The 21786-nt window shown below is 45.0% G+C and overlaps 1 protein-coding gene across 8 annotated transcripts in view; it reads right to left on the minus strand.

Annotated features, from left to right (window-relative positions):
* The window catches only part of LOC110503306 (spectrin beta chain, non-erythrocytic 4), a 71248-nt gene that overhangs the window by 10539 nt on the left and 38923 nt on the right, over nucleotides 1-21786 (minus strand). For 5 of the 8 annotated variants that reach the window (XR_005039326.1, XM_036961357.1, XM_036961360.1 and 2 more), the window contains exons 19-26: nucleotides 17402-17548; nucleotides 4925-5188; nucleotides 3853-3945; nucleotides 2352-2576; nucleotides 1990-2079; nucleotides 1606-1884; nucleotides 1053-1183; nucleotides 106-310 (exon numbers count right to left, since the gene is read on the minus strand). Coding sequence is in view for 7 of the 8 variants with exons in the window: in XM_036961357.1 (XP_036817252.1) it covers nucleotides 106-310; nucleotides 1053-1183; nucleotides 1606-1884; nucleotides 1990-2079; nucleotides 2352-2576; nucleotides 3853-3945; nucleotides 4925-5188; nucleotides 17402-17548 (1434 nt within the window). In the remaining variant the exon portion in view is untranslated. The remainder of the gene's footprint in view (nucleotides 1-105; nucleotides 311-1052; nucleotides 1184-1605; nucleotides 1885-1989; nucleotides 2080-2351; nucleotides 2577-3852; nucleotides 3946-4924; nucleotides 5189-17401; nucleotides 17549-21786) is intronic. The other 3 variants (XM_036961362.1, XM_036961361.1, XM_036961363.1) reach the window with 1 other exon arrangement.

Genomic DNA, 21786 nt, shown 5'->3' on the forward strand with positions numbered 1-21786 from the left:
GCATTGTAAGTGCCATGCTCTACCAACTGAGCTACAGAGGACCACCAGCCCTATCATATTGTTGAAGCCTTTGTCCATTCATGCTCTGAGAGTGGTCCCACTGACCGTGACGTGTTCAAAGTCCTGTCCCAGTTCTGGCGAGCTGGCCACCACCTCCCTCTCAGCGATCCACTGCTCCAGCTCGTCCACCTCATGGTTGAGCTGGTAGAGCCAGTACTGCTGCTCCAGACGAGACTTCCTCTCCTCCACCAGGTCCTTCAGAGACACGTACAGCCGGTCCATCTGAGACTGACACTTACTGATCTGCTCACTGAGACACACGCACACACACGGACAGACACATACACACACGCAGGCAGGTAGGCACGCAGACACACACACACACCAGAGACGGGGTTTGAGACATGTAGTAAACACAGGGTGAAATTGCGGGGGAATGTGTGGGAGTGAAACACATTTAGACATGAAAAACCACGAGCTGGTTTTACAGTGTTGAGTTCGCAGGAGGAGTAAATGTGAGGAGAAGACTTACAAAGCAAACGGAACAACATGAGACAACCATGGGCAACCCCTAAAAACATCCATACCCTACTAGTGCAGAGACGCCGGCGTCGGCTAACAGCTAAGATGATAGAGCCGTTAGCGTTAGCTCTGACACCAGAGACAGAGTAGCAATACGGGCCCAGTGCTGACCCTGCTGTCACCATGACTCACTCTGCTGCCATAAACAGAGCAACAGGAGTCCATGGCCGGCAAACTTTACTGGACTGTACTACCTTCTCTACAGGGGTTATGTCGTTCAAGCCATTTACTACCGGGTTACTCCTCAGCACCCAGAAGACTAAGACTGGAGAGGCCCTTGATCTTCTTCAATCAAGTCACAAACTGAGATCCTTGGTTCTCATATAGGGGATTTCCTTTGAGCTGTTAAGGCAGTATATTAAATGGGTATTTCATGGCACACTCCCTTTAGAGCTGCTATAACCAACTTTTGATCCCACGAAAGCCTTGGTAATACCGTGGTGACAGGTTTGTGGGGCACCAACACTGACCTGTCTGGATGTCCCATCTCCAGTAGCTGTCTGCACTGCTGGGAGAGAAGGCCTATCGTCTCAGCGTAGTCCTCTATCGTCTGCTCCAGTACCAGGTGCTTCTTCAGTAGCTGCAGGGTGCTGGGCTCATCCTGAGAGGGTGTCCACAACACACTTACAGTCCATTCTCACAAACCTTGGCATGCTAACGATTCAAGTGCCTGCAATGTTCATCACAGAAGGTGGCACCTTAATTGGGGAGGACGGGCTCGTGGTAACGGCTGGAGCGGAATCAGTGGAATGGTATCAAACACGTGGTTTCCATGGTTTCCATGTGTTTGATGCCATTCCATTTACTCTGTTCCGGCCATTATTATGAGCCGTCCTCCCCCCAGCAGCCTCCACTTGTGTTCAAATACAGTTGCTGATATCTGGAGGGACACAATCACATTGCATTACACCTATGCAGATACAACCTTTTCCTCTTCCAAAAAGCCAATCATCTCGTACTTCAAAATGGTAACTGGGCAGATTAAGTACATCAGCGCCTGGTGATTGGCTCCTAGCCTCCTACCTTGCCCTTTTCCTCGTTCATCATGTGCAGCTCCTGTTCGCTGAGCCAGGCCTCCACCTCGGCCGTGTCAAAGTAGTACTGCTGGGCCTGGTACATGGCATCCAGCACCAGCTGTCTTCTCTCTGTCTCGGCCCACAGCAGACCCCACAGCCCGCTGAGCTGCTCCAGGCCCGCCCGCACACAGTCAGCCTCGGGGCTGCGGATGGAGGCGATGACATTAGCTCGTTCCAGGACGTCCTCCACCCTCGCCCGATGGCCCTGCAGCTCCCTCTGCAGAGTCTGGGGGAAGGGACGGGACAGAAAGACGATGTCCAGTTAGATATGTTACAGTATGATAGACATGTACTGTAACGGTGTGATTAGCCTCAGCTAGCTGTCACTCACCTGGTTTTTCTTCATGAGGTGCTGCACAGCCTGGAGACTGGAGCCGTGCTCCTGAGACGTGGCGGCAGGCAGCCGCTCCTGCACCCACAGCTGCAAACACATCACAAGTGAAACTAGCAAAGGAGCACTTGCGAACACTGGTAACTTTGATGGTTATCACCAGCATGGCACTGCATCAGTTTAGTGTTACATAACATATTTTATCAAGATAACGCCTTTCACAAACAAGAAAGGGGGTTAGTCACCAACTTAAGCAACACTTTTACCCGATGACACTTGTAAGTCACATGTCTATAAGTGTCTGTAAGTGTGCGTGGTGTGTGTGTGGGTATAATCGGAGGAGGATCAGGACGGCCACTCACTATCTCGTCCTCCAGGTCACGGCCCACTTGGTGAACCTCCTTGGAGGCCAGAAGGATGCGCCGTCGCTCCTTGAGCGGCTCGATGAGGCGGACGATGCGCGTCTCCACGGCGGCCTGGCGCTCGCCGACCGTCTCCATGACCTGGCCCTGCTGTGGGATGGAGGCCGCCGCCACCTGCAGCTCCCCCACCTCCTTATACCACTCCTCCATCTGACACTCCATCGTCTGGAGAGAGGGAGCAAGGGAATGGACAGGGAGTGAGAGAGGAGATAGAATGGAAGCAAAGGGGGATGGAATTGAAGCGTTTGAGGAGGGGTGAGTGAAGGGAGGAGGGAGAGAGGGAGGACGGAGAGGTTAGGAACTAAAGAGAGGGAGGAAGTCCACAGGACAGCGAGAGGCCTGGTGAGTATGGAGAGGATACATCGGTCCCTGTATCAATCAGCTCTCACCAAAATATCCTGGTAACATCCAACTCGGGAGTCGGCCACCTAGGAAATCCATGGCTTTCCTAGGTGTACATGATAAGTTGCTCTGTCTGTCAGTCTGTCATAACAGTGTTTGGATGATAGCTGTTAGATCTACCGCAATTGACTACAAAGCAATTACTCCTCCAGAGTGGCCATATACTGTAGCTGTTAGGTAATTCAGAGGGGAATGGTGATTCTCACTAAGGCGGTGACACTCATTTTGGGACAGAAACATCAGGTTAAGATCACCAGGGAGGTGGAGTTGTGTCAATAACTAATTTGAAAAGTGGGCCAGATGCAAAGAGCTGCTGTATGAGTGCCATGGTAAAGTGAATTAGAGTAGGAGGCAGAATGAGGCCGATCAATCTCATACGAATTCACATGACGATTTGACTTCTTAGGAATTGGGAGGAAAAGAGCCTTCGGGACGGCTGCCTCGGTACCTTCTATCTGGTTAAATGAATCCCTTGACATTCTCAGAGACACATATCAGAGACTAGCACGGGAATAAGCACACTCTCAATTGGCTAATACACAAAATGTTACCCCAACACGTATGCATTGAATCACCACTTTAGAGAAATAAAATAAAACATGGGAATTGAACATTATTTCTAACTTTGACAGAAATGGTCCTTGAATTGACAAACAGGACAATTTCGCACAGTCGAGTGGAGATTTTCATACATTTCCATGTGAAGCGAAAGGTTAGAGTTTCAAGGATGAGACAGTGATTCTGCTCACACCATAGATCACAGAAGGAGCAGCAGGACAGGATGAGGTAGTGGATGGAGGGAAGCGGAAAGAAAGATAAAAAAAAAAATAGTACGAAAGGGATAAAGAAAGAAATTAGGAGAGAAAGAAGGAAAAGACAGGTAGGTTAAAGAAATGAAAGAAAGGACATTTAAAGGAAAGAAAAAATAGGAAAGGAAAATAAATCAAAGGAAAGGAAAGGAAATGAAAGGAAAGGAAGAAAGGAAAGAAGATCAGAGTACCCATGAGAGAAATGAACTGAAGTGAAAAGGGTACTGTACCCCTGGATGGAGGTTGGGTGATGGAGCGTACTGTACACAAAGCACAATGGCAGGCTGAAATGGAACTGTAAAGCAGCCCTTAGCGGCAGCATGCTGTTGGAGAGGAGAATGAGAGACGCATGATGAAATAATAAGCTGTGGGATGGATCCAGTAGTAGTGACAGAACAGGGGTAGAGCATCCTGGACAGGAAAAAACATGAACCTCTTCCTACTGTATCGGTTGTTGGCTAGCATTAACATTAGTGTTTGTTAACATGTAGCATAGGCTACATTTTGTCTACAAGTAATTGTCCAGTGAAAATCTCACTTTTAACAGTTCATATTCTGTTAACTCATACCCAGATAATGTTTTTGACTCATCCTATACTCATATAAGAATAAAATAACGTTTCTAAAACACCTTTTTTTTAAAAACACCTCAAACTTGTATCCCAAACAGACCGTTTATAAAATGCTTGCTATTTCCTGAGGAGGATGAGCTGGCCAATCAGTGGTCTACTAGCATGAATATTTTTTTAGGACCGGTATACGCCCCTCGCCCTTCTGTTGTTGGGGTACACCCACACTATTCCAACACAGAAAAGCTGCTTTTTAACATACACAATTATTTAACTCATATTGTAATTAAATATAGGTCATATTTCATAGAAGTCTGGAAACACTGGACAGTTACTTTAACCCTGTATGTATTGTAGAGCCATGCTTTGGGTGGAATGGTCTGACTCTCCAATGACAGCACATTGGGAGTGCAGGCCAAGCATACTGGTGACGCGTTGAGTGCCAATTGCTCTTGTTAAACAAAAGCCTATGGCAGCCTGGCTCATTTAAGGCACGTAAATGAAGAGAAAACAGCAAGGTATTCAGAGAAAATGGATGATAAAGGATTAGTAATTCACACAGAACAACCCTAGGTCTTTATATATAGAGATACACTGCGATATTCAACAGCTTAAACCTAACTACGATACCATAGCAACACCACACCCAACGATATTTCCCAACTATTCTAAACTGATCACAAAAAACAAAAACTGTAACAGTAGTTGGATCATATAATGAAGTGGAAGAGACCTGGAGCTTCTTGAGCTGCTTGTTGACGCTGGTCAGGTCCTGACCCTGGTCCACGTAGCACAGTTGTCCCTCCAGCTGGTGCAGCCGATGGTCCAGGCTGACGTAGCTCTGCACCAGTAGGTCGGCCCGGTTGGCTTCAAACAGCTGGCGGGCCTTGGCCTGGGTGGTGCTCTCCAGGTCCTGCCAACACTCCCGGATCTCCCCCAGCTTCCGCCGCACCACCGGGCTCAGCTCGGGCTTCTCCTGGATCAACTGCTGGCCCTCCTGGAGGATGGAGAGGGAGGGTAGTGGGGGGTGGAGATGGCAGGTGTAGGATAGGAAGAAGACGTTGAGAGAGAGAAATAGAATGGGGGGTTGAAGGTTAGGGTAAGGGAGAGGGAACATGAGGAGGGGAGCATGAGGAGGGGAGCATGAGGAGGGGAGCAGAGAGGTAAAGGGAGACATTGATGAGTGGAAATTCTAATAACTTGAAAATAAAGTCATATTTATATCACTTATGGAACATGGGGTCATAAACAATCTACTGCCACAAACATTGGATTTTTTCCATTGAAATCATTCTGTAAATAGTTCATAGCCAGCAGCAATTTGTGATTACCACGTTGGCAGTTCACCATATCGGAACATACATTTAAGCACTTTGTGACACGTGCTGATGTAAATTTGATTGATATGGCGTTGGCTATGGTTTCCCTATATCCTTAATCTGGCAGGTAAATAAAATGGATTCTAAGCAACCACATTAAATGCCAAAGAAAATGTTCTATTTGTCTACCATTGTTAGCTTGTAAGCATGAGCTGTAATTCAGTGGTACACCTTTAAGAGGCCTGAGTGCTACAGCCTGGGCTCCAGATCAGCAGCTCCTGACTCTGGCCCATCAGTGCACATGAAATTGGGTTAAAGGGCTGGCTCGGCCCTGGCAGCCCAGAAAACCACTTCAACTTTAGAGGTCAGGGCTCACAGATAAAAATGCGCTTCTCTTATCATCATTTTACATCCTGATAGAATAATCTGGTACGGATCTCTCCTTTGTCTGTCTTCATCGGTTTGGTTTGGAGGATTTCAGGTTTGACTCATCTCTTGTTGATTTCATTCATTACACTCTCAGGTGTTTTCAGAATAGATACAGATTCTTTCCAGTAAGCCCAATGTAATCGCATAACAACCGCAACCCCAGAGACTCAGCCAGCGAATGAGAGGAGAGCACACTGAGTTGCTGCCTGCCATGACACACCATCACAGACTCAGAGAGGGGAGAGGCAGACAGACATACACTTGCTCCCTTTCTCTGCAGCACTCTGCCACCCCCCACGCTCTCTCTCTCTTTCTCTCTCTCTCCCAACATATGTGCTTTATTCCTTCCTCTATCTTCCCATCCCTCCACCTCTCTCCAGCTCTGTCCTGTGCGCCTGAGTGCACACAAGTGTTCCCGAGCACTGGGGGTTGTAAACTACGCAATCATAATCACCGCCAGGGAGACACATCAGCCAATGACGACCGAAGAGGAGATTTAACCTACCCATGATCAACCCCCCCCCCCCACACACACACACACACACAGTAATTCATTCTGTGTCACCGTTTCCCCAAGGCACCATAAAGAGTCTATAGGACCGGTCGGGAAAAAAACAAATCTATTTGCATTTTAAACCCCTTTAATGTAATTCACTGATTGGAGATAAGTGTGCATTTCACGGGGAATGATTGAAACGCTAGTTAGTTAATTCACTTTGTGCTCAGTTAAAAACATCGGCGTCTCGTTCCTCTGAAACACATAACGGTTTCTGCTCAAGGCTCAGAACAAGAATGCATTGAAATATCTCTATTGCATATTCCAGTTGGGAGGACATTTGCTCGGCTACTGTGCTTAACGGCCGCACCATCAGTGGAGCATCCTCTTCCCTCTGATCCCTCTCGGTCGGCCTTCTCATGATCTGCCCACACAAAGGATGTCCTCATTTGGAGACCACACCACAGCTGCACTGTGAAGGGACGCACTCCCAACAGTGCCAAAATAGCTCCGGATGCATATGTTGCTTTTTTGATCTCCAGATGCGTGGGGCAGCAAGGGTACTCTACCCAACTCGTAGATGTTGGCAGTATAATGTTGAAAACAAGTTGCTTGTAACCAAAGGACAGGGGAAAAGGAGAATTACTATAATGACCACAGAAAAATAACAGATGGCAACGGGAAAAAAAAGAATCATCACTACAAGATCACGTACGCAATACCAATCTGTTATTGAATGACAATTACATAAAGTGTGGCCATCGCGTTTGGCTGGTTGTGTCCATGTGTCAATATTACTCCATGTGTGAAGCCCTGGAGGCATAAATCTGCCTGGGAGGACCAGACACAGTCACATGATTCGGCTGGGGGGGGGGGGGGGGGGGGTGCAATGGCCAGCAGGCACCAAGAGGAGCCAACATGTATGAGTGTTTTGAAGGAAATGTCAAGCTTTGTGAAGACTGTCCTACGTCCTTCGTCACTTGATCTAAAGCCATGCCTTATAATGAAGCCAGACATTGTCTATGAAACTGATTCTGAGAAGCACATTTATTCATGGGATATTTGTGTGTGGATAGTGAGTCCTTTTGATGGTTGATCACCTGGGGAAGTAAAGAAACATGTTAGAGATTGTTGTCGTGCGCCGTCAATTGGTTGAGCGTGCAAACCTGGCTTTGAGCGTCGCCCAGGCCAGTATATAACTCTTTGGGCTCTATATCCGGGTGGCGTTAAGGGTGTCGCTAGTGTCAAACGCACGCTCTTTGGGCTCTACATCCGGCTGGCGTTAAGGGTGTCGCTAGTGTCAAACGCTCGCTCTTTGGGCTCTACATCCGGCTGGCGTTAAGGGTGTTGCTAGTGTCAAACGCTCTTTGGCAATATCGACTTGTAAAAGCCTGCGCTCTTCTATTTTCCAACCCTGGTGGCAGAGTTGGTCATTTACCTGTCTTATATCAGCTTGCGCTGAGGTGGGAGGGGTGGAAATATTTGAGCCGTGACCCTAAAAACGTGCGCCAATGTGCCAATATTTTGCAGCGCTCCTGGTGATACTTAAGACTCACCGAAAGCTGGTCTTAGCAGTACCGCAATTGGTTATCACATCGATTTTGCCAGCGGAGGCGCACAGTAGCGTAATCAGTAGCCTATTATGAAAATATCAAGAGCAGCAAAACAGTCAGGCATCCTTCTGCCTAAGAGCCCTTAGGCCAACTGTACGTGTGCACATTTTTCCTTATGCTCACGGAACGAGAGATGCGGTTCATGATATCATCACCGTCCATAGGTTAACGGTGAGAGCGTCCACGGCTCAAATGCAATTTTGTCTGCTATTTCTGGAGATGTGCAAATTAGATCTGCAATGGTTCCGTGATGTTTAGAAAACGTGACATTTGCGAGTGGTATAACGGTGTGTGGACATTCCCCCTTTCTCTTTATACTGTATTGGATTTCCATCCAGCTCCTGTGAAAAGTGTGGGTGTCCGTAAAACCCTCCATAGTCTAAGTTGGCTTGTCCGTATTATACACCCGCAGGGAGAAATGACAGTGACTGTAACTATATTTAGAGATAGCCTATTTAAAATAAGTTGTTTTGTTTAATTATAATTTTGATTAGAATTATACACTGTCTTTTTAGGCCTAGTGAATTTAATCTTACTTACTGACTACGTTTGGCATGTCAATGTCCAGACTGCAATTTAGAGTAGGCCTAGCCCCAATATCAGTGCAAATACCATGGCCTATTAAAAACAAAAACAAATGTTTTATGTAGGAATTGGTCTGAAGCCGAAAAATAAATGAAATTCACATGAGCACCACGATGAGTATTTCACCCATAAACGTTTTCCAGCACACAGCTTTGACCTACCACAGAAGCTATAGTGCATTCAGAAAGTATTCATACCGTTTGACCTAGTCCACATTTTGTTGTGTTACAGCCAGAACTCAAAACTGATTCATTTTAGTATTTTGGGGGGAATTTCTTTGCAAATGTATTGAAAATAAAATACAGAAATATCTAAATTACAGTGCATTCGGAAAATATTCAGGCCCCTTGACTTTTTCCACATTTTGTTATCAGGCTTATTCAACAATGTGTTAAAGACTTTTCCCCCCCTCATCATTCTACCCACAATACCCCATAATGACAAACCAAATACAGGTTTTTAGACATTTTTGCAAATGAATAAAAAAACAACAACTGAAATATCACATCTATATATAAGTATTCAGACCCTTTACTCAGTACTTTGTTGAAGCACCTTTGGCAGCAATTACAGCCTGGAGTCTTCTTGGGTATGATGCTACAAGTTTGACACACCTGTATTTGGGGAGTTTCTCCCATTCTTCTCTGCAGATCCTCTTAAGCTCTGTCAGGTTGGATAGGGAGCGTCGCTGCACAGCTATTTTGAGGTCTCACCAGAGATGTTCTATCTATCGGGTTCAAGTTTGGAATCTGGCTGGGCCACTCAAGGACATTCAGAGACTTGTCCCGAAACCATTCCTGCATTGTCTTGGCAGTGTGCTTAGGGTCATTGTCCTGTTGGAAGGTGAACCATCAGACCAGGTGCCTTTTGACAAACTCCAAGAGGGCTGTTGTGTGCATTTTACTGAGGAGTGGCTTCCGTCTGGCCACTCTACCATAAAGGCCTGATTGGTGGAGTGCTGCAGAGATGGTTGTCCTTCTGGACAGCTCTCCCATCTCCACAGAGGAACTCTGTCAGAGTGACAATCGGGTTCTTGGTCACCTCTCTGACCAAGGCCCTTCTCCCCCGATTTCTCAATTTGGCCGAGCGGCCAGCTCTAGGAAGAGTCTTGGTGGTTCCAAACTTCTCCATTTAAGAATGATGGAAGCCACTGTGTTCTTGGGGACTTTCAATGCTGCAGAATTTTTTTAAGTACCCCCCCCCAGATCTGTGCCTCAACACAATCCTGTCTCAGAGCTCTACGGACTATTCCTTCGACCTCATGGCTTGGTTTTTGCTCTGACATGCACTGCCAACTATGGGACCTTATAGAGACAGGTGTGTGCCTTTCCAAATCATGTCCAATCAATTTAATTTACCACAAGTGGACTCCAATCAAGTTGTAGAAACATCGCAAAGATGATCAATGGAAACAGGATGCACCTGAGCTCAATTTCGAGTCTCATAGCAAAGGGTCTGAATACTTATATAAATAAGGTATTTCTGTTTTTTATTTTTTATTTTTATTGTGTGTAGATTGATGAGGGGGAAATAAAAAAAAATAGAATAAGGATATAATGTAACAAAATGTGGAAAAAGTGAAGGGGTCTGAATACTTTACAAATGAACTGTACAGAGTGTAAGTATTCACACCCCTGAGGCAATACAAATTAGAATCACCTTTGGCAACAATTACAGATGTGAGTCATTGTGGGTAAGTCTTTGCACACTGAGACTTTGCAATATTTGCCAATTATTATTTTTAATATTCTTCAAGTTCTGTCAAGTTGGTTGTTAATCATTTCTAGACAGCAAGTATTGTCATAGATTTCTATTCTGATTTAAGTCAAAACTGTAACTATAGGCAACTCAATGTCATCTTGGTAAGCAACTCCAGTGTATATTTGGCCTCTGGTTTTAGGTTATTGTCCTGTTGAAAGGTGAATTTGTCTCCCAGTGTCTGATGGAAAACAGACTGAACAAGGTTTACCTCTAGGATTTTACCTGTGCTTAGCTCTATTCCGTTTATTTTTATCCTAAAAAACTCCCTGGTCCTTGCCGATGACAAGAATACCCATAACACGATGCAGCCACCACCATACTTGAAAATATGAAGAGTGGTACTCAGTGATGGATTGTGTTGGATTTGTCTCAAACATAACACTTTGCATTCAGAATGTAAAGTTCATTCCTTTTGGCAGTTGTACATTTTTGGCAGTTGTACTTTTTTAAAATTTTATTCCTTCCTCTTCGGCAACTGAGTTAGGAAGGCTGTATCTTTGTAGTGATTGGGTGTATAATTGATACACCATCAAAAGTATAATTAATAACTTCACCATGCTCAAAGGGATATTCCGGTGCCTCCGCACATTGACTCTATACCGGTACCCCCTGTATATAGCCTCAATACTGTTATTTTACTCCTGTTCTTTAATGATTTGTTATTTTATTTTTTACTTAACACTTATTTTTCTTAAAACTGCATTGTTGGTTAAAGTCTTGTAAGTAAGCATTTCACTGTTGTATTCGGCGCATGTGACAAATGACATTCAATTGGATTTGATATTCAATGCCTGCTTCTTTCTACCCAATCCATCCAATAGGTGCCTTCCTTTCCTAGGCAGTGGAAAACCTCCCTTGTCTTTGTGGTTGAATCTCTGTTCGAAATTCATTGCTTCACTGAGGGACCTTACAGATAATTGTACAGTATGTGTGGGGTAAAGAGGTGAGGTAGTCATTTAAGAATCATGTTAAAACATGATTATTGCAAGCATAGAGTCCATGCAACTTAGTATGACTTGTTAGGCGCATTTTTACTCCTGAACTTATTTAGGCTTGTCATAACAAAGGGGTTGAACACTTATCGATCCAAGACATTTCAGCTTTTAATTTTTAATTAATGTTTAAAAATGTCTAAAAACATACTTCCACTTTGATATTATGGGGTATTGTGTCTAGAGCCAGTGACACCAAATTTCTATTTCATCCATTTTAAATTCAGGCTGTAACGCAACAAAATGTGGAAAAAGTCAAGGGGTGAGAATACTTTCTGAATGCACTGGTCTATTGTACTTCCAGCAATGTGCAGGCAGGTTGTTCCAACCTTCTCAAGCAGCCTAATTCATAATCTTGATTGTTTTTGTTCATTCACTCAGTACAGTGTGAGTGTTTATTTCTCTTGCTTGTAAAAGAAAAAAACAGTCTATAACAGTTCCATTTAATCACATAGCTAACTAAGTTAGCAAGCATGGCGTTTTCTTTTGACTGTGCACAGGTCGCGCCTACCACTGGTTCAACTTCACAAGCCTACATAATACACTTGGCTTTCCCGTAATATTGTAGCACAGTATCCTGTATTAAGAAAAGCAAAAATGTAGCCAATATATTGTGAAGAATCGGTGCCACAGCGTTACAGCAATGTTCCACAAACCGTTATGAGGACACTGTGATAGCTGGGTATTAGCAATGTCCTGACAGTGTTGGAACATGGAACTGTTTGACATAATTGTCTATCTGCCTCCCTCTACCTCCCTGCTATGTGCTGTAGTTGAGGAGGCTCTGACTGTTCTCCCACTCTGCCTGCTCTCTGCTCACTCTCCCTCTCAGCTCACAAGCCCCTTTATATTGCAGCGCCGGCAAAAACACATGGGTCAAACTTTACTCCCAAAGGGGTTAAGAAAAGAGGGTGAGTGTGTGTGTAGGACGCTAGTCGTGGGACGCCAAGGACCTAAACAGATGGAGATGCAATTATAAAATGCAGTGCTTATGTTGTTGTTATGGCATCACTATTAATGTAGTGTCAGGGTAGCTACTGGTAATGATGACTGCTTTCCATCATACATAATCCCAAACACACACACACGCATGCACGCATGCATGCTCAATGCAACCACACACACAAACACCGAAACAAAAGAGAGAGAGTCACTTTTGCAACTTGTCCCGGAGGTCCCTTGTAAAATAGTAAGGGGCCAATGAAATAACTGAAAAACGAGGGGAAAGAGTAAATAGGAGCCCATTGGGCTTTGGGTAGCAACAGCTTTGAGAGAAACAGTGGCAGGCCCCATTTATAAAAAGTTCCACACTGCAGGGACAAGCACTAGATCCAATGATTACAATCCACACTGCAGGGACAAGCACTTTTAAGCATCTTCAATTCTGCACTTCCAAAATTAGGTTAAGACACCCACAGACACGGGTTGTTCTCACATCCAGTCTTCTCACCTGCATCAGATCCGTGTAATTAACACCTCTATTTATAGGACATTTTCTCACATTTTAGTAATTTAGCAGATGCTCTTTCCAGAACATTTTCACACTTTTTCATCCTTTATCTGTACAGTCAAACATTTTATGATACTCTTCACGGTAGCCCTTTAACATGTCACTTCCTGCTGGTTTCACTTCCTGGTTTCAGAGATATGGGAGAGAAGCAGGACAAATGACCTTCATACATGAGGTATTCTGGGAGGGGACAGGCTGTTGCCTGGCAACCAGTGCAAGCTCGGGCACATATCCGTCCACTTGGCAAAGTTGCACCTTCCAATAGCTGCCGGGCATGTGATGTCAGGGAGAAAATCCACCACGAAAAAATGTAAATCACCTGACAGTTACAGGGTAAGAGGGTCACCTGCATCAAAAGGCTGGGGCGTTCAGTAACACCAGAGATTCTAGCTGCTATAAAGGCCTATACTTTAGCTACTCAAAACCTTGGAGACAGTCCTAGACCCTTTCATACAGTTGAAGTCAGTTTACATACACTTAGGTTGGAGTCATTAAAACTCGTTTTTCAACCACTCCACACATTTCTTCTTAACAAACTATAGTTTTGGCAAGTCGGTTAGGACATCAACTTTGTGCATGACACAAGTCATTTTTTCCAGCAATTGTTTACAGACAGATTATTCCACATATAATTCACTGTATCACAATTCCAGTGGGTCAGAAGTTTACAAGTTGACTGTGCCTTTAAACAGCTTGCAAAATTCCAGAAAATGATGTCATGGCTTTAAAAGCTTCTGATAGGCTAATTGACATCATTTGAGTCAATTGGAGGTGTACCTGTAGATGTGTTTCAAGGCCTACCTTCAAACGCAATGCCTCTTTGCTTGACATCATGGGAAAATCTAAAGAAATCAGCCAAGAACTCCGAAAAAATATTGTAGACCTCCACAAGTCTGGTTCATCCTTGGGAGCAATTTCCAAACGCCTGAAGGTACCACGTTCATCTGTACAAACAATAGTACGCAAGTATAAACACCATGGGACCACGCAAACGTCAAACCGCTCAGGAAGGAGATGCGTTCTGTCACCTAGAGGTGAACGTACTTTGGTGTGAAAAGTGCAAATCAATCCCAGAACAGCAGCAAAGGACCTTGTGAAGATACTGGAGGAAGCAGGTACAAAAGTATCTATATCCACAGTAAAACGAGTGCTATATTGACATAACCTGAAAGGCCGCTCAGCAAGGAAGAAGCCACTGCTCCAAAACCGCCATAAAAAAAGCCAGACTACGGTTTGCAACTTCACATGGGGACAAAGATCGTACTTTTGGAGAAATGTCCTCTGATCTGAGCAAAAATAGAACTGTTTGGCCATAATGACCATCGTTATGTTTGGAGGAAAAAGGGGGTGGCTTGCAAGCCGAAGAACACCATCCCAACCGTGAAACATGGGGGTGGCAGCATCATGTGGTGGGGGTGCTTTGCTGCAGGAGGGACTGGTGCACTTCACAAAATAAATGGCATCATGAGGACGGAAAATTATGTGGATATATTGAACCAACATCTCAAGACATCAGTCAGGAAGTTAAAGCTTGGTCGCAAATGTGTCTTGCAAATGGACAATGACCCCAAGCATACTTCCTTTAGTTGTGGCAAAAAGGACAACAAAGTCAAGATATTGGAGTAGCCATCACAAAACCCTGACCTTAATCCTATAGATAATTTGTGGGCAGAACTGAAAAAGCATTTGGAGCAAAGAGGCCTACAAACCTGACTCAGTTACACCAGCTCTGTCAGGAGGAATGGGCCAAAATTCACCCATCTTATTGTGGGAAGCTTGTGGAAGGCTACCCAAAATGTTTGACCCAAGTTAAACAATTTAAAGGCAATGCTACCAAATATTCATTGAGTATATGTAAACCTCTGACCCACTGGGAATGTGATGAAAGAAATAAAAGCTGAAATAAATTATTCTCTCTACTATTATTCTTAAATTTTTTCATATTCTTAAAATAAAGTGGTGTTCCTAACTGACCTAAGACAGGATATTTTTACTAGGATTAAATGTCAGGAATTGTGAAAAACTGAGTTTAAATGTATTTGGCTAAGGTGTATGTAAACTTCCGACTTCAACTGTATATAACCGATTTGCTTTGGGTAAATTGTTCGATAGAGAACACAGCTCATGAAAATCCAGGAGGGGGAAAATAATGTTTCCCAGGACCACCCTAACTCAAACCAATATGGTTGTAACACCAGCGCTGACCCAACAGATTTATCACAGCTCCAGCTTGCTAGGGCTGTCCCCTCAGGAAATCTTTGGGTAGTTTTATCTATACATTGGCTCTATGCAATAGACTTGAACTCACATAAGACCACCAACTTGCCCTTTACAGAGGGCTACGTACCGCGATCTCAAAGTGTTGCCGTTACTGAGGGAAATCTATAGGCAGGTCAGAGTGTACCAACCCAGATGAGAAAATATATGAGACAGAATACCAGTGAAAACTGCCCGTATTACAAACTATTCTGATTTCATAGAAAAATGTAAGCTGTGTAAGTACAATAGAATGTTTTCAAATATGAAACCTCTCCACTGTTATTCAATATTATGGTATAGCCTACAGTGTTAATATATATAATACCTACAGATTTATATATATGCAGTGTAGGTTTAAATATTCAGAACAAAGGCTACTCTTTCTAAAATACTCTGATATAAAGGCATATCCGATATTCATGTCTCAATCTGAGAACAAAACCCTGGTCATTATCCTGAATCGTTGGTCTGAGTTTGAAATTGTCAAGCAAAGATAGTGTATATCCATGAACCACTATGGTTCTAAACATTAATGGATTCCGACCTAGAGTCATCCATAATATAAATATTCGATTTTTAATTGGATTTTTCAGATATCAGGCATTCCGACCCCCAGACTCTCTCACACACAGAGCAGGTCACCAGTTGACATGGTTTCAAATGACACACACACACACACACACACACACACACACACACACACACACACACACACACACACACACACACACACACACACACAGTGCAGCTGTGTTACGGTGCATTTAGGGTGCCTGTCTCTCCGCGTTTCATTTGTTTTCCCACCAACGCTATGACGGAGCCCCGGGGGAGTAAACTGTGTTTCTGTTTGGATACACAGCATCGCTGGGAGACGTGGCTAATCACACTGTACCTAGAAATACTTTACTGTAAGAGGAGCTGTATACAAATTACATGCTGCCAATTATTCTACTGAGATCATAGGCATGCCAATGGGTGTGCCTCCAAGCGATCGTTCCCTTGCACAGCAGCTGCAGTAAGCACCTTCCAATAACACTCCAGTATCTAGCTATGCAGATGACCTGAATTTGAATCCAAAACGGACCGTACCACTTAGACTCAGCCTCGATGACGTCACTGAGGGGCTTCTAATAATGCCTGGAATGGAGTCAATGGAATGACATCAAACACATCAAAAGGTGGGGTTTCCATGTGGTTGATACCACTCCATTGACTCCATTCCAGCCATTATTATGAGCCGCCCTCCCCTCAGCAGCCTCCACTGCTATATTACACTTCTGGATATACTTAGGTCTAATGGCAACCATGTTCCCAAATCCATTTGCACAGTGTACGAACGCAGTGTGCGAATGCACAGTGTGCAAATGCACAGTGTACAAATGCACAGTGTGCAAATGCACAGTGTACAAATGCACAGTGTACAAATGCACAGTGTCCGAACTTTCGATGAAAACGTTTGCTTTTCCACGCCATGTGCATCTCGTGCAGCCTTGCTCCGATTAGTGGGAATAGGATTGATATCGCAGGGTATAATGAGCCACGTCCGAGCCAGTGGGTGTACTTGTACTACTTGCCTAAAGCAATTATTCCACTGATGTTACAGTTTGTATCAATCTGATAGGGCAGGCAGGGCCCACAGATATGATGTGGTGATGTGACCAGTGGCGATTTCAGGCGAAGCCGTTCGTGCTCATAGGCACATCAGGGCATCTCTGGGTTCATCAAAGCTCTTAGAGACGATTCACTGACACGCTCAACCATCAACTCTCAGTGCCTGTGATTGTCCTTTAATTCAACTAATGGTAAACCAGATGGCAATTCTCGTCAAGTTTGTGCTCGTTTGCTGTGTCACTCTCGAAACAGGCTTAGAAATAATCCTTTAAAAGAATAATAATCCTTAGAATCCTTTAAGAGCAAATCAAATCATTACGGACCACAAATATTGCAGATAATGTCGTTATTTGATTATATACAACATAAACACTGGTCTGATCACATTGTAACAAGGAACTTTGTATTTATTTTTTATCCTACAAACAAAACAAATGACATAGCAATAATGAGTTGACACTAACTCGCCCCCCATCCCCAATTAGCACACACCCAAAACTCTACCACCACCACCAACACCACCACCAACAGAGCAGCCAGCTCAGTCTCCCCTTCCCCATTCCTGAGCATCAGCCCATGGTAGATACCCACCTCCGCCTCTGTGTAGAGCCCCAGCAGTACTATACTCTACTCACCCTCTCGATCTTCTCCAGCCACTCCTTGTTCTGGGACAGCTCGGCCATGAAGGCCTGGTGCTTCAGCCACTTCTTGTGCAGCTTCTGCGTCTCATCGCGGGACGTGTCACGAGCCATGAGCATCTTCTCTGCCACCCAGTCTCCAAGCTGAGGGACAAGGGAGCTGTCAGTACAGGACGATCATGCCACTCAATGCATTTGTACTGTCATCTAGGGTTACAATATAGGCTACTAACAGATGCATGCAGAGTATCATAGATGCCCACATACATAGAGACACACACACACACACACACTCACATGCAGTCACGTCTGTACACACACACACACACACACACACACACACAATACCTGTACAAGCACACACAGAGATGTATTCAGGCTGAACATATGACCATAGTCATGTGAAAAACTAAAAGATCAATGCAAACAACGGGTCAAAAATAAACACGCAGAGAAAGAATAGAAAAGCAATCATCCAAACGCATGAACACAGAGACACACACAATGTCAAGCACATGCATGTTAAACACATACAGCAGACACATGTACGCAGACACGTGTGTTGTACCACACAAGCATACACATGGTAACAGGAATTCATTCACATGTACACAGAACACGCAAAAGCACACCTCTACACAAGCACATAATCCATTGGCACATTTGGTACAAAAGCAAGCTGACCATTACAGTCAAGGCCAAACATATAAAAATAACTTGCAAATATCCCTGCCCATTCAACATCATCTGTACAAGCAATGTAAAAAGAACAAAATATCTCTATCTCCTGCCTGCCACCCACATATTTCCACCCCCATCTTCTGCACTAGGCTCTCCCGTCCTTGACTGCTACTCCCCTAACATCTAACGGGAAATGTTTCATTTACCGGCAGGCAGCGTTTAACAGGGACGGCCCATCGGGTTGTGACGGGTGGCCGTACGTATCCACATCCTCGACCTGCCCGTCCAGGTAGGAATAAAGCACAAATCCTCCACAGTCAGAGAGGGAGACGCTGGAGGAATCAAAACAAACGAGCAGCAAGGCAAAGCTGCTCCTAGAAATAAAAAAAACGGGGATAAGATGATGCAGAAGCTACATTAGCCTCTCTTCTGCCGTGGCGCGTTGCCGTGTTGCCGTGGCGCGTTGCCGTGGCTGGCATGTTCAATCCAGAGAAAGGGATAAAGACGAGGAGGAGGCGGACCAGTGACGAGAGAATGAGAAATTGAGAAATTAAAAATCTCCCCAAAACAATAAAATGGCAGGCTCCAGAAGCAGGTTTGCCCCTCCCCATGAACCCTCTACTCTCCCCCTCATTCAGCCCCCACCTACAGCGAGCAGTCTGGTGGAGGACGGGCTGGGATTCGGAAGCATCAGCGATGGCCTGGAGGCTCAGTGGTTGTGGGTAGTGATGCTGTGAAGAGAGGGAGGGAGGGAGGGATGGGATATGGGAGGAGGGGGCTGGTTTTTGATAGTGTCGAGGAGGGAGGATGGTGGAGAGATTCTGCTCCTCTGGCTCCAAATAAATCCAGACTCGCTCATCGCTCTTCAGAGCACCTCACGACTCCTCTATCACATTCGTATTGCCCTTCTTCTCCACCCCCAATCCCCAACCCGTTTCCTTTTGCCTTCCTGCCTCTCTCTCTCTCTCTTGGTTTGTCTCTCTGCTGCAGTCCTTGCCTCTTCCAGCTGCACAGGGCTGTATTCCGGGCTGTCACAAGCCCCAGTTTCCCCAACCCTGCTGCTGCTGCAGTGGCTGAGCAGAGCGAGGTGATAGAAAGCTTGCACTGGATCGAGCCAGCGAGGGAGAGCCAGCGAGGGAGAGCCAGTGAGGGAGAGCCAAAGAGGGAGAGCCAAAGAGGGAGAGAGGAGGGGCGAAAGGAAGGGAGGGGGGAGTGGTTGAGCAGCAAAGAGAGAGTGAGAGAGAGAGAGATCCTACGCTGCTGTGAGGCGTCACCAGGGGGAATGCTCTGCACAATTACATCTCTGAGCGGGGGGGGGGTGATATACAGTGGAGCAAAAAAGTATTTAGTCAGCCACCAATTGTGCAAGTTCTCCCACTTAAAAAGATGAGAGAGGCCTGTAATTTTCATCAAAGGTACACTTCAACTATGACAGACAAATTGAGAAAAAAAATCCAGAAAATCACATTGTAGGATTTTTTATGAATTTATTTGCAAATTATGGTGGAAAATAAGTATTTGGTCAATAACCAAAGTATATCTCAATACTTTGTTATATACCCTTTGTTGGCAATGACAGAGGTCAAACGTTTTCTGTATGTCTTTTTTTTCACACACTGTTGCTGGTATTTTGGCCCATTCCTCCATGCAGATTTCCTCTAGAGCAGTGATGTTTTGGGGCTGTTGCTAGGCAACACGGACTTTCAACTCCCTCCAAAGATTTTCTATGGGGTTGAGATCTGGAGACTGGCTAGGCCACTCCAGGACCTTGAAATGCTTCTTACGAAGCCACTCCTTCGTTGCCTGGGCGGTATGTTTGGGATCATTGTCATGCTGAAAGACCCAGCCATGTTTCATCTTCAATGCCCTTGCTGACGGAAGGTTTTCACTCAAAATCTCACGATACATGGCCCCATTCATTCTTTCCTTTACACGGATCAGTCGTCCTGGTCTCTTTGCAGAAAAGCAGCCCCCAACCATGATGTTTCCACCCCCAAGTTTCACAGTAAGTTTGGTGTTCTTTGGATGCAACTCAGCATTCTTTGTCCTCCAAACACGATGAGTTGAGTTTTTACAAAAAAAATATATTTTGGTTTAATCTGACCATATGACATTCTCCCAATCTTCTTCTGGATCATCCAAATGCTCTCTAGCAAACTTCAGACGGACCTGGACATGTACTGGCTTAAGCAGGGGGACACGTCTGGCACGTCTGGCGGCGTAGTGTGTTACTGATGGTAGGCTTTGTTACTTTGGTCCCAGCTCTCTGCAGGTCATTCACTAGGTCCCGCTGTGTGGTTCTGGGATTTTTGCTCACTGTTCTTGTGATCATTTTGACCCCACGGGGTGAGATCTTGCGTGGAGCCCCAGATCGAGGGAGATTATCAGTGGTCTTGTATGTCTTCCATTTCCTAATAATTGCTCCCACAGTTGATTTCTTCAAATCAAGCTGCTTACCTATTGCAGATTCAGTCTTCCCAGCCTGGTGCAGGTCTACATTTTTGTTTCTGGTGTCCTTTGACAGCTCTTTGGTCTTGGCCATAGTGGAGTTTGGAGTGTGACTGTTTGAGGTTGTGGACAGGTGTCTTTTGTACTGATAACAAGTTCAAACAGGTGCCATTAATACAGGTAACTAGTGGAGGACAGAGGAGCCTCTTAAAGAAGAAGTTACAGGTCTGTGAGAGCCAGAAATCTTGCTTGTTTGTAGGTGACCAAATACTTATTTTCCACCATAATTTGCCAATAAATTAATTAAAAATCCTACAATGTGATTTTCTGGATTTTTTTTTCTCATTTTGTCTGTCATAGTTGAAGTGTACCTGTGAGGAGAATTACAGGCCTCTCTCATCTTTTTAAGTGGGAGAACTTGCACAATTGGTGGCTGCCTAAATACTTTTTAGCCCCACTGTATTTGTGGTTTGATAGATTTACTGCTCTGCTGTCGTGCAAAGGGTCCATGGCATATTCCTCTCCAACGCCCCCGCTTTTCCCCTCAACCTTTCACCCCTGGATGCTGCCCTCCTGACCAGAGGAACTCAGTGGGGATCACAGGCAGAAAGCACCCCTGGGACTCCAAATGAATTGGGCCCATGTGCAGACTGGGAGGCAGCAGCTTGTGGAAGTATAGGAATGGTGCTCATCAAATGGACTCCAGTGGTAACACTGCTATTAGAGATGATGAGCCTCTGCCTCCAGTCCACAGTCAGGTCAATGTGATGTCCCTACATGGGGGTCATCACCAGGGTGACCAGGCCTCCCCCTCATGGCTCCATCTTACCATCTCACTCAAAGAACAGGACAGATAGAGCTAAAAAGGGCCATCTCATATCTATAGGGAAACGATTCCCTTTAAAGTGTATAATGCACTACGTTTTTTGGGACGCTGCCAATAGACAAGTGAACTAGGAAAGTCTAGAATTCTGCTGGAATTGTGGTTCAGAATGGAGCAGGGTAACAACCAGCTGCTGGACGTGCATCAACCCTTTCTTCCCAAGCCAGTACAGCTGTATAGAAAGCGTAAAAGTTAAGAACACACTACCGACTTGGTTCTGCACGTTCGTACAAACTGTCGCAGTGTGTATCCCTCTCATACAGTAGGCCACACACAGGCAGGGAAGCCTTCTCACACAGATACACTGCCCTTTCCCCTGAACAAACGATGAAGGGAGGTGGTGGTGAATTATTCGATGCAAGGCAGGCAG

Source organism: Oncorhynchus mykiss, chromosome 24 (assembly GCF_013265735.2).
Source record: "Oncorhynchus mykiss isolate Arlee chromosome 24, USDA_OmykA_1.1, whole genome shotgun sequence".
NCBI classification, from domain to species: Eukaryota; Metazoa; Chordata; class Actinopteri; order Salmoniformes; family Salmonidae; genus Oncorhynchus; species Oncorhynchus mykiss.